A 13,989-nucleotide genomic window follows, 5' to 3' on the forward strand; every position below is an offset into this window, starting at 1 on the left:
TAACACATATCCTCCACCAAATACTACATCATATCCTCTAACAAACTTTACGCCTCTATCAAAGATAAATTGTACATATCCTCTATCAAATACTACATATTCTATAACAAACAATATATATCCTACAACAAATTGTACGTATCCTCTATCAAATAAGACATATCCTCCGACAAGTTGTACATATCCTCTATCAAATAATACATATCCTATATCACATACTGCATAACATATATGATAGATATTATAGTTATGATAATATTTGTCGCAAAGTAGGATAATATTTGTATATATTTTGTATCCTTATCATACCAGATTTCCTAACGTGATTAGGACTAGCTTAGTCTTGTAAAACTCTATATATATTGATCAATGGTACACACTACAGATTGAGGAATTTTCCCGAAATCTAACAATATATACTTGACGCACCCAATACCTTCTCTTCCTTCAACAAGAACATTTGGGACTCTAATGTACGAACTTACATATGATAAGGATGATGTTTTAGAATAAAAAAACATGATTATTTGGAGTTTGAAGTTTGAGAAGTGAAAGGGTGACAAGTCAAGGGGAGAGATTTCACGTGCATATTTATATTCAACAAATTAGCCGTTATAACACTTTATAATTCCAACGGCTACTTTTTTTGTTTGAAATTTTAGGTATTTGGTGAAATAATCTAATAAAGTTAGGGTATGTACATGGTGAATAATTTAATAAAGTTAGGGTATAAGGTAAAATGGTAAAATTAGCTTAACGGAAGGTTGATGTCTGTTAGCTAAGAGGACATTTTAGACAATGTACAGAAATTGAAGGGTATATTGTGTATTTTAAAAGTTTCATGGGTATATCGTGAATAACCAAATTACTCAGGAGTATTTGGTGAAATAACCGTAAATATAGTACAAAGAGAGTATGTATATTATTGTATTCATTGGTGTTTTATGAATCATCGATCTAATTTGGTACACATAGTGTATAAATGAATACATTAATTAAAGTACCTAAAAAGAAATAGTTGGTTATGTAGAGTTATTAGACAAGGATCGGGGCATGTAAGCTACCGTGTTAGTCAAGGAAAAGTCATACGGAGTATTATGTAGGAATTGTACCAAATTTTATGAATGAGGATGAGGCATATCAATGACTATGTATTGTGTGTTAAGCCGTCTTAAAGGACTCTTTATGAGTGCTTTTCATTGTTTTTGCTACTCTATCCATTTTAAAAAACTCTCTATACATTTATTTTATGTATATCCCAATTAATATTTTGGTCTACACACCAATTTATTTTTTATTTTTTTAATTTTTTTTTTTTGACAAAAGCATACAACACCATTTTCCATTCAGCATAAGAATATTTCATTAACTAATATGAAATATTCTGTATCACCTTTATCATTTCAATAAAATAATATTGTTATTACTAACAAAACAATCATTTATCACCTAGATTCAAAAGTGAGTTTAAACACTTGTTTTGGGCAAAGAAAACTAGTTAAAAGAACCAGGTTGATGTCATGATGATTGTACGAAGTATTAAATTTTAAAAGTGTTTATGCATGCAGCATATTCATGTCCCATCAACGGGTCTTTCATAAAGTATCAAGCTTATAACAAGTTCATATTATATCGAACTAATATTATGTCGGGCTTTACCAAGTGCTAACCTAGCCCATGCCCACCTTTGGCAGGGTTGCAGCCTGCAGGGGTACTGTCTACATGACTACATGTATTCGGAGTAACAAATACGAGTAAGACGGAATGAATGAATGTGTAACACGGCTCATGCCTATTCATAACCTTTTAGCGAGACAAGAGAAGAGGAATTCTTGGGCAAAGTAGTAAAAAGGCAATTCTAAGAAAACTAAAGGGAAAGTAAAAAAAGCAAAACAAATTTTGAAAAAATAAAGGACAGTTGTAATTAATCTTATAGCTTCAAAATAAAACTCCATTGCTCAAAAAAGAAATCCCTATAATTTCAGCTTCTAATAAGACATTTCCTCAAATGGATTTCTCTACAAGGGAAAATATTTTACGCCAAATAATGGCGGTAAGAGACCCTAGTTGTTGTTCCTGTTGTGTTTTTTGGCTCTCATTTTCCTCCACCTAGCTTTGTTTCACCGAACCCTAGCCGCTACCGTGCCCAAATCGCAAAAAATCTGCCAAGCAAGTGTCGGAATTTTGTGGGTAATTGAAGAACAAAACAAATTATCACATCAATTACAATATTGCTATTGAGTAGTGATGGATGAACAAGTTCCCTAATTTATATTCTCCAAAAAATCGAAATCAAAGTTTATTGTACTTGGTATCTAAAAGAATACCATCAACGGCAAATAGAAAAAAGGAATACCATCAAGGATTATTGTTGGAGAATACCATCAAGGGTTGTTGGTATCTAAAAGAATACCATCAAGAATTGTTGGAGAATACCATCAAGGGCTGTTGGTATCTAAAAGGATACCATCACACTACTAGAAAACACCTTATTTACGACGAAAAAATTCCGTCGGTACACCCTACAAATCCGTCGGAAACGGCTATTTCCGTCGGAACACGTTGTCGGGATACTTTTTGTAGGGAAAACGGCCATTTTCGTCGGAAATTTCGTCGGAAAACACTATTCCAACGGAATTTTTTCGTCGAGAGTGGTTTTTCCGGCATCGGAAAGTCCGTCGGAAATTTCCGACGGAAATTCCGTCGGTAAAGTTAATATAAAAAAAAAAGAGCAGCCCCTAACCACCCTCACGCACCACCCCTACCACCCTACTCAGCCCAAGCCCTAGCAACTGCCCCCTACCCCAGCCCCTGCCCACCCTCATGCACCACCCCTACCACCCTCACGCACCACCCCCAGCCCCAACCACGCAAACCCACTAGCCCCCACCACGCACCACCATCCCCTCTCCCTTCCCCGTCACCCCACCACTCCACATCGAAAACCGGCCACCCCAAAAAAAACCGAAAAAAAACAACCACAAAAAACGGTAAAAAAATTCGAAAAATACAATACAAAAATTCGAAAAAAATTCAACCAAAATTCGATAAATACAATACAAAAATTAAACCAAAGCAATCGAAAAATACAATACAAACCTTACAATTAACAAAAATTAAAACAAATACAATACAAAATTAAAAAAAAAAAAAAACGATAATTATACATTAATAATTAAAGGAATACAATTAACATTACAAATACAAAAAAAAACTAATTAGATCTAAATCTAAGATAAATTAAAACTAGATCTAAAAAAAAAGACCTTGATGATTGAAGCGTTGGGTGAAGTCGTTGTTGTTGTTGGTAGGAGAAGAGGCGCAAGGAAGGAGAAGAGGCGCAAGGTGATGTGATGCGCTGCTTCTTCTCTCCAACGTCGTTGTTTCAATTGTTGTTGTTGCTACTTTTTGGTTTTAAGAAAAAAATGAGTGTAAATAGAAGACAGTGAAGAAGGCGGAGAGAGAGGGAAATGAGGAAGGAGGAAGGAAATGGAGGAAGGATGGAGGAAGGAGGAAGGAAATGGTGGCACGGGCAAAGAGAAATGGAAAATGGAAGGGTGGGGAAAAAACCGGGTCTTTGTGATTTTTAGGGTTAGTTTGTTTTTATTATTTTATGTTTTGTTTTAATTTTTTTTTAACTTGAATTCCGACGGATTTTATTTCCGTAGGAAGTTTGATATTCCGATGGAAATATCCGTCGAAAATTTCCGACGGACTTTTTTTCCATTGGAAATTAAACGTTCCGACGGAATAATCCGTCAGAAATCCTTTATTTTCCTACGGATAAATATTCCGTCGGAAATTTCCTACGAATAAATATTCCGTCGGAAATTTCCTACGGAATTCATGTCCGTCGGAACCTGTCCGTCAAAAATAGACCTATTTCTAGTAGTGTCAAGAAGTTCGTTGGTATCATAAAAAATACCATCAACAGCAAAAGATAGAACAAAAACATCACCAATGGTTTGTTCCCGCCATGTTTTGGCGCCAAAATTTGTCACATGTTGAGAACTCCAGTTGAGGAAATGGCAGAATGAAGAACTCATATTGCCAGAATTTCTTTTTTGAGAAATTAATTTTTGTTCTAAACTGAACAAAAAATTGAAAAGGGCATTTTTTTTACAGATTTTGTTTTGCTTTTTCTTACCTTAATTTTTTTATAATTGCTTTCTTTGGATTTACCTTTTTACCTTTATTAACGTCTTTCATGACTCTAAGGGGCCGTTTAGCTCGCAGTAATAATCAAAGGGAATGAGATTCCATGGGAATCATTCCCTTTATTGTTGTTTTTTTTTTCCATTTTTATCATTCCCTTTCCCCTTTGATTACCCAAAAACCTTGTACTCCCATTCCCCACCCCCTAGCCTTTCCTATTCCTTTTCCCAGCTACCACCGTACCCACATCAGCCACCCTCACCCAATTCTCACCGGAACGTCGCCGCCCCTCACCGAAATGTCGCCGCCATCCCCCGACCCTCGCCACCCCTCAACGGAACCTCGCCGCTCCTCCTCTCACCCGAAAATCATTCCTCACCCACGCATAACCCTCCCCCTCCACTTAGATCCGTCGGCCGCACCTCGCCGATGATCGTATCACCTTCGTTGGGTCCACAATGGCAGAGATCGGAACCTTCTAGGAGGTTCCGATCATGGGTTGGAGGTTCAATGTTTGGTTGATTTAGCCACAAAAAATGGGTTTGGGAGGTCTTCGGTGGAAGATATGGCGGAAATTGTTTTGGGTTTTTCTGGAATTGCTAAGCCCAGAGAGTTGGGAATGAGTGATTGGGATCAATTTTGGTTGTGTGATGAACAGGTTCAGTATGCTTGTGTGGATGCTTATCTTTCGTTTCTTCTTGCTGATGCTCTTGGCTATGGTTATGATGATTATGATGATGATGATGATGGGTATGATTATTATTATTATTATTATTATGATGATGAGTATTTGGACTATGATGATTTCTGCAATCCATTGAATTATAATAGGGATGGAGAGTATGATCCAAATAATTGCAACTCGTTCAATTTTTATCTGTCAGATTTTGAAGATGAAGATTAGTTCTGAATTTAGCTAACTTATACTAGTATGATATGATTATTAGGAACATTTTGATAGTTGGCAAATAATGAAGGAAGTGGTGTTGTGGTGGTGCTTGGGAATGAATGATTCCTTAGTTTTTTTTTAACAAACTACTACCTCCGTTTTTTATGTGCAACTTTGGCACAAGTTGCGGTTCACGAGACAAAAGATTGAAGGGCAAAGATTAAGAAAGTATAATGGTGATTAATATATTATAGGAGTATGTAATTAAGGTGGAGAGAGAATGTTTGGTTAATTAATCAAACCACCCACTGCCACCACCATGCCCAGCCACCACCACCGCCGCCTTCACCAAAACCACCGCCGGCTTCACCACCACCACTACCACCCCCACGAAACCACCACAACCAACCCCTCGAAACCACCACCACCCTTATGTCTTTCCCTCATTTTTCCGGCAGCCCCCTCCCTAACCAAAAAACCCAGAAATCTATCATTCCCCTCCACCACCACCCCTAACCACCTCCAACCCAGACCTCCCACCCCTCAAACCCACCTCTAACCCAGACCACCCCACCACCCAAACTCACCTCTAACCCAGACCACCCCAACACTCTCAACTATACACACAAATCCATCAAAACAACACTCAATTCAATCCAAAGTTAACCTCAAAATAATAACTCGAATTAAAAAAAAAAAACAAAATTAAAAATTTCAAAAATCAAAGAAAGAAACAGAACGTTAATCCAAAGTTTTCAGATTGTAGTGAAAACAAAATATAAAAAAAAAAATTGAATAACAACAAACCTCAAAATCGATCGAAGAAACCAAATTTTGGAAAAACAGAACACAAAAATTCCGATCTAAATTAAGATCGGATAATTAAAACACTGTACCAAAAAAAAGGAGAGAGAAAGAGTGAGATCTACCAGTTACTGAATGAAGAAGAAGAACGAGGACCCGAAAATCGAAAATCAGAAAATCGAAAAAAAAACCCAGAAAGCCGCTGGGTGGGATGGAAGGTGGTTGTGAAGAAGGAGAGAGAATGGTGGTGGGAGGGGCGATGGTCGTGACTCTTGGGGAAGAAGGGTGAAAGTGATTGTGAAGGAGGAGAGAGAATGGTGGTGGGAGGGGCGGTGGTCGTGACTCTTGAGGGAGGAGGGTGAAAGAGATGAAGGGTGAAGGTGAAAGAGATGAAGAGGGTGAAGGTGAAGAGGGTGAATGGGTGGTGGCTGGTGGGTAGAGAGATGAGTAAATGGGTGGTTAAAATTAGGTTAATTATTTTAGATTAGACAAAAAAGTTATTGTGTTTAAAATAAAATAAGGGTAACATTAAGAAAATTTGAATTTTTAAGTAAGGGCAAATTTGTAATTTTTAGGGTTTTTTTTTTACTAAAAATAGAAAGAAAAAAGAAAGTTGCACATAACAGTGAGCGGACTAAAATGGCAAAAGTTGCACATAAAAAAACAGAGGTAGTATATGTTAAATTGTAAAGGTTTCATTCCATTCTCTTTCATTCCCTTTTTATATTGCATTCCGATTCTGTTGTGCGAATCAAACGACCCCTAATAGTTAGAGCCCAAGAATTCCTGGACAAGAGTATATTGCCACTTGCTTTTAGAATCTAGTTTCATGGAGCCCTTTCTTATCTCTAATTTTCTTACAAAGTTACAAGGGTTACGTCAGGGTAGATCTACACACCATAGAATATATGGACATTAATTATTGACTTATTCACTTTTTTTTTTGAAAGAGACTTATTGAGAGTTAATAATGGATGCTCTTTTATATTGGAAACGTGATATTTTGCAGTAAATATACCAAGTATGTGGCATTACGCCATTACAGTGCTATTGATATAGACAGGCAGCGTGGTCGGTATGAGATATTTAGCGACATGTAGTTTTTTATTTTATTTTTATTTTTATTTTATTTATTTATTTTTGGTTCTATAATTCGGAGTACCATACAAGCATTTGACAATTAATATCTTTGGGTTGTGTTGGAAATAATACAAGGAAAAAATGGAAAAATAATATGGAAATTTAGTTGGGTGAATCGCGGATAACTTTCAATACTCCTCAAAATGATTCACGCCCTCCAATACAAATTGCAGGGAGTGAACAACGTCTCTTTCCCAAGATAAAACCCCAACTTATACACTCCCTAATCTGTGTATTAAGGAGTTGAAACTTATTATAGAACAATCAAAATACCCGACTACTATAGTACGTTATCCAAGTATATGGGGGGGGGGATTGTATAGTGTGCAAGTATATATCCCATAAAGCTTTCACTACACAAATATATAACTCCATCAAAGTACAAAACGTTACAAAAATAAATTAGAATGTTTTCGTAAGCTGTAACTCCAATAATAGTCAACTTGTAACCTCCACTCAAATATTAAAATTAAATTTCAAATTTAAACCATCATTGATTTGTGATTAATATCATATTTAAGTGAAATCTCAATGCTTTAAAAATTGTAACGTTGCAACAACAGTCACACTTGCATAGTTGCAGTAAATTGCTTGAGGATCAAAACGTTTAAGTATTAATTTTTTTAGTAACTTTAAAAATAGATTAGGAGTTACAAATCTCATAATAATGATAATTTAAATTTGATGAGCAAATAAAACAGTAACTTAAAAATAAAAGATTTAATTTTTATATTGAAAAATAAATACATCAAATTAAACCAATTAATACTAATTATTTTTTTAGTTAAAATATCCAACACATTGAAACAAATTTAGCAATATCTCACATAATTATAGCCCTATTTGTATATATATTAATGAGAATTTGTGGTCAAAATTTTCAAATCTTAACCATGAAAATATAAATATAGGGGTTGTCTGGCAATCGGCGGTTGGCTTGTTTGACTTGCTGGAAGTATTAGCTGTATGAATTGGCTTTTTAAGTTAGTTGTTTAAGCCAGCTGTTTACAAAAGTGTTTGGTAAAATTATTCATGGTTGTTAGCTGTTTATTAATGATAAAGTTGACCAACAAGCCAAAAACCAATAGAAAAAGCTACTCCTATTAGCTTTTGGCAGAAAAGCGAGCTTAAAAGCCAACAAAAAAAACCAACAAAAAATTCAATTACCAAACATATTTTTTTGGCTGTTTGACCAAACTAAAAAACCTAAAGCCAAAAGCTAGGCAAAAAGCCAATTGCCAAACACCCCATAATTAAGCGCTAACAAAGCGATTTTTTTTTTTTTTTTTGAAGAAATTATATGAAGGTATATATAATACTAAAAAGACGTTAACTTGTAAAGGTATAACTTATACACTTATAAGGGCATAACTGTAATATTGATACTTTTAACATCATAGAAGAGTAGAAGTTTAGATACCTTAAATTATAATCCAACAACCTTTAAAACTTTTGACTATAAAATGTTAATAAAATTTTAGCCAAACTTACTTTAACCATAGTCACAGTCAAAACATTACGATTATTAAGAAATACTTCGTATGTGAATTGACAAAAAAAAATGGATACAAGTAAAAAAGTTACAATTCATATACTTGTTTACATGTTAAAAAAATCATTTGAATAATTTAAATATTAGTAGAATACAATGAAAAGTGAAAATACAAGTATCTCAACATCTCAAAGGGGCAAATGCATCATTTTTCATGAATAACTTGGGTTAATTTTGTAATTTTGTCAAAAATATTTGCATTTTCGAGCTGTAACAGAAGGTTTCAAGCCTTCCAATGGAGCACTGAAGAGCTTTAATTGAAGATTTTCAACCTGAAAAACGGAAGAACTTCAATGGAGAAGTGGAAGAGCTTCAATAAGCTTCAATAGATCAGAGGACGGCCTAACCCTTTCCCCTAAGGGTTAACCTTGCCCTTCTTTTCTCCCTATACAATTAGGGTTTTCCTTCGTCGCCGGCGAAGCCGCCGATAAATATGGTGGTGTTAGTGGTTGTTCACGACCAAATTCTATGGAGGAGGAGGAAGAATGAAGAAGATGAGAATGAAAAAGATGGGGTAGGAAGAAGGACTGAAGGAGGAAACAAAAAAAAAAAAAAAAAAAAAAAAGTAGTACAAAAAATGTATTAAAAAATTCATATAATTCCTCTTATTTACAAATATGTCATTTTGAGATACACCTCATATTAAGATATGGGGCTAGCTCCAATGAAAATAATTTAAGTAAATATAACTAGCAACATATCATAATTTCAAACCTTCATGTGGAGCCGTGGAGGTCGTATAGTGGAGGAGAGTTGGCTCTTTAATGGCCCATGTGGACGATGTGTTGTCTCGTGTTGACCTATTTAATTCAATAGGTTGTATACCCTTAACACTAACTAGGGCTGACAATTCCTGATCCGACCCGAACCCGACCTGAAGTCACTGAGAGAAACCCGAATTCAAACCCGACCCGATCCGAACTCGAAAACCCGATTTGACCTACATTTCATATTTCGTAATAATATTCAGTTTTACACTATTTTTGATAGTTTCTAAGCACAACCCAACCTGCTGACCCGAACCCCTAACACAACCCTTTTTTTTTTACTAGTATCATGTAAACTTTTGCCATTTCTGCCTATGTCATCAATGAAAATTATAGTTCACACTTCACATCAATATAAATAATTACATACTTAGACTATAATACTTGATTATGTTTGTTAATGATTTGGAATGTACTTGTATTTGGTATCTTCATTTAATCGAAACCGGACAGCACAATGCCGTCCTTGATCCCTTCCTTCCATCTCCAAGAAAAAAAAAGGCCGTCTGTGTGACCTGGTTGGTATATATTTGCATACAAAACTATTAAATCTGGACCTACTTTGCTACTGATTTCTGCTTTCGATTAAAAAATCCAAGTTGAACACAATCACTCATAGTATTTTATAAACAGCTAGCCTTAGTCGTACACCACCACTATTCTATATTTCTAATGTGTGATATTTCTATCCTATCCTCTCTACTCCTCGTTTTCTTTCTTACATTTCAAACCTTAATCGTCCTAAATTAGAAATAATCAAACAAAACCCACAAGATAAACAATTAAAATTGGACAAATTTCTTCTTTTTTGCCGATTTGAATTGCAAAAAGAAAGAAACACCTACACAAAAAAAAGGGTAAAAATGAGTGAATTGAATGAGAGATTTAAAGCATTTATCAACAATAGATGGCTGGTATTTGTAGCAGCAATATGGATACAAGCATGTGCAGGAATTGGGTATATGTTTGGGAGTATTTCACCAGTAATTAAGAGTAATTTGAACTACAATCAAAGGCAAGTAGCAAGATTGGGTATTGCCAAAGATTTGGGAGATAGTGTTGGATTTTTGACTGGTTATATTTGTGAAGCTTTGCCTTTGTGGGCTGCTCTTCTTGTTGGTGCTATTCAAAATTTGGTTGGTTATGGCTGGGTTTGGCTCATCATCACTGGTAAAGCCACCCCTTTGCCTTTGTGGGCCGTGAGTTTTCTCTCTCCTCCTTTACTTTTTTCTCTTTTCAATGATAATAATTTTCTGGGCATTTGAAAGTTGATGTCTTTTTTTTGAAACTATGATCATACAAGTATTTGACTTATATGAATCAATTAGTGAATGATTTGAGTTGCTAAAGTAGTTATTTTTTGCAAGTAATTAGTGATTTTGGGTTGATGATTATGGTGTTTGATTACTGAATTAATGACTTTGTGAGTTGTGATTGATTTAACATTTAAGTATGTTTAGTGTGGTGTTTTGGTGATTGATCTTGCATATTTGAGTACTTCAATGCCTTCTTTGTTGTGATGTAAGATTATTCAGCAAGCAACAATCTGGCGTGGATCTAAAAATTATAATTATTTATTAGACATGTTGAACAACTCCCTCAAAGGTACTATTGGTGAAATTATATAAAATTAGTGTAGAGGAAATAGTTGTTATGATTACTTGTAGTAGAGACTAAAAGGAAATTAATACTACATTTAAAAGGGGTCGTTTTTCGATACTTTTCAGTAACTAAGCTAGGTTCTTAGATGCTATGAATGATGGTATTGTGACTTTGGGCAAAAATGCAAAGTGGTTTGGTTTAGAAGCATTAGAACTTTAAAATTACTAGAAATATTAATTGTTGTATCCTATTCCATGTTGCAGGGAAATGCTTGTTTCTTGTTCTCCTTGAGTTTTCATGTGGCACTGAATTTCTGTTTGGGTGGATTTTCCATGGCATAGATACTCGTCTTAACGGATATTTTGCTGTAGGCCTACAGCTGAACTGCTGAACTACTCTGTCACTTCACATCACAAACATATGAAAATACCTGCTGTATAATGAAATTGGATTATGCTTAGCCTGATTGTATTTGATCCTTGAGCTTTTGTCTTCTTTTAATGTACAGTAGATTCTCATAGATTTAATAACACAACATAAAAATGGATAAGTGTTAGTTATTTAAAACTAGTGATCTCCTATTGTCAATATACTAGTAATTTGAACTATTACCTTTGCGGCATTTATGGATCTCTATAAGCAACGCATCACCACCGCCTTGCCACTGATACCAACTGTTTACCTAAGGTGTGCTCTATAACTTGTTCTGTTGTCATGCTCTACTGCTCTTTTAGGGATATGGTATAGTTTTAATTCCTGCAGGATTAATTTGTTGAGGCATGAAATTCATTCAAAATATGTTTAGATGCTTAAGATATCAGTGATTCCAGAAGTATCTTGGGTTTCTTATTTTATACTCTCATGCGTAGCTTATGTTAGATGCTGAAGATCATAATGCAAAGTGGTTTTGAGAATATATGATAATGTAATGTAACGACCTATTGAATGGTTGAACTACTTTGGTCAAGATCAAATTGTATTTACTGGATACTTTGTTCTGCAGATGTGCCTTCTTATATTTCTCGGAACAAATGGGGAAACGTACTTCAATACAGCTGCTCTTGTCTCTTGTGTGCAAAACTTTCCAAAAAACCGAGGTCCAATTGTGGGTATTCTGAAAGGCTTTGCCGGGCTGAGTGGAGCAATATTGACCCAAATTTATGCCCTAATTCACAGTCCTGACCAAGCATCACTTGTCTTTATGATCGCAGTTGGACCAACTATGGTAGTTATTTCCCTTATGTTCATAATAAGACCTGTCAAAGGTCACAGACAAATCCGGCCTTCTGATGCAAGAAGTTTCTCATTTGTCTATAGTGCTTGCCTTGTGCTGGCTGCTTATCTGATGGGGGTGATGCTTGTCCAAGATCTGATTGATGTCAGTCATACTATCGTCATCATATTCACCTCGATCTTATTCATAATCCTGTTGTACCCTATGTCCATCCCAGTGTTAATGACATTTACCGAAGAACCAAGACAGTCGATTGAGGAAGCTCTTCTTCTGGAGCCTGAGAAAAAGGAATCTGGAAAAGCAGCCGAATCTGACACTGAAGTTGTATTTAGTGAGCTTGAAGATGAGAAACCAAAGGAAGTAGACATGCTTCCAAGGTCAGAGAGGAAAAAAAGAATTGCTCAGCTGCAAGCAAGGGTTGCCCAAGCAGCAGCGGAGGGAGCAATCAGGGTTAAGAGAAGAAGAGGTCCTCATAGGGGAGAAGACTTTACATTAACACAAGCTCTCGTTAAGGCAGACTTCTGGCTTCTCTGGTTTCCATTTGTGCTTGCTTCTGGTTCTGGTTTGACTGTAATTGACAATCTTGGTCAGATGAGCCAATCTTTAGGGTATGATAATACTCATATATTTGTATCCATGATTAGCATTTGGAACTTCCTTGGCCGTGTTGGAGGGGGTTATTTGTCTGAGATTGTTGTCAGGTATGACTCCGGTTCACATTTTTTTACTCAATTTCTGCTGACTGTGATATGAATTATGAAGTTATGCTACTCAGACTCCACCATAACTGGAAGTTAGGTATTTTACTAGGCGTTTAACTGTGTCATTTTATAAAAATTGCTTTTTTTTTAAACCATAAAGAAGTGTGAAGTGTCCATACTCATGTTGGAGAGTGAAGTATCCAAAACAAACACTTGAGGTGAAATAAACAGTCTCAGTAACTTGGACATGAATTCTTATTTTTATTGTAGCACATTTATAAGCCTAGTATTAATGCTTGTGATCAGGGATTATGCTTATCCGAGGCCGGTGGCAATGGCTGTGGCTCAAGTCATACTGGCAGTGGGCCACTTCTTCATTGCAATGGGATGGCCAGGGGCAATGTATGTCGGAACCCTGTTGATTGGGCTTGGCTATGGAGCACACTGGTCTGTTGGTCCTGCTACTGCCTCTGAGCTCTTTGGCTTGAAGAGTTTTGGAGCATTGTATAATTTCCTTACCTTGGCTAACCCAGGTGGTTCATTAGTGTTCTCTGGTCTTATAGCTAGCAGTATATATGACCGAGAAGCAGAGAAACAAGAACAGCAACGCCATCCTAATGTTGGTTCTTTCTTCAATGGTACCCTTACTTCGGAAGCATCAAAGTGTGAAGGTGCTATATGCTTCTTCCTTACTTCCATGATCATGTCTGGATTATGCATTATCGCAATTATCATGACCATGACCCTCGTACATCGGACTAAACCTGTTTACGCTAGCCTCTATGGAAAACCACGTACCTGATCTGGGGAGACGGGGCTGTTTACTATTTTTTTCATTCTGTGATTTACTTCCACAAGTTTTTGCTAGATTTCTCATAATGTGGAATACAATTTTTTTTTCTATCTCAAGCCTGTACACAGACGACACTACGCCCTGACCTTCTCTTGCTTGATACTGAAGCAATTGTATACCTTATTGTTTTGGAGGTCAATACTTTCCTTGAGATTGAATGTAAACCGGTATTTTGTCTCTAGATATTGTACCATAGTATCTGTCCTCCAAACTGTGATATACTCTGGGAGGTTTCTTTTGAATAAGATCATTCTTTCTCCAGATTTGGTGGTATAATGATCTTTCTTGTTCA

At 35.9% G+C, this 13,989-nt stretch overlaps 1 protein-coding gene across 2 annotated transcripts; it reads left to right on the plus strand.

Annotated features, from left to right (window-relative positions):
- Nucleotides 1-9,733: 9,733 nt before the first annotated feature.
- On the plus strand, nucleotides 9,734-13,989 carry LOC110694634 (protein NUCLEAR FUSION DEFECTIVE 4-like). Of its 2 annotated transcripts, XM_021871791.1 has the most exons (4): nucleotides 10,373-10,506; nucleotides 11,173-11,596; nucleotides 11,913-12,844; nucleotides 13,151-13,989. In XM_021871791.1, the coding sequence occupies exons 3-4, from the start codon at nucleotides 11,913-11,915 to the stop codon at nucleotides 13,644-13,646; spliced, it is 1,428 nt and encodes a 475-aa protein (XP_021727483.1). In that variant the 5' UTR covers nucleotides 10,373-10,506; nucleotides 11,173-11,596; the 3' UTR covers nucleotides 13,647-13,989. The 2 variants fall into 2 exon arrangements, with proteins under 2 accessions (XP_021727482.1, XP_021727483.1); XM_021871790.1 differs by lacking the exon at nucleotides 11,173-11,596 and having other exon boundaries at nucleotides 9,734-10,506.

Source organism: Chenopodium quinoa, unplaced genomic scaffold, assembly GCF_001683475.1.
Source record: "Chenopodium quinoa cultivar QQ74 unplaced genomic scaffold, ASM168347v1, whole genome shotgun sequence".
NCBI lineage: Eukaryota > Viridiplantae > Streptophyta > Magnoliopsida > Caryophyllales > Amaranthaceae > Chenopodium > Chenopodium quinoa.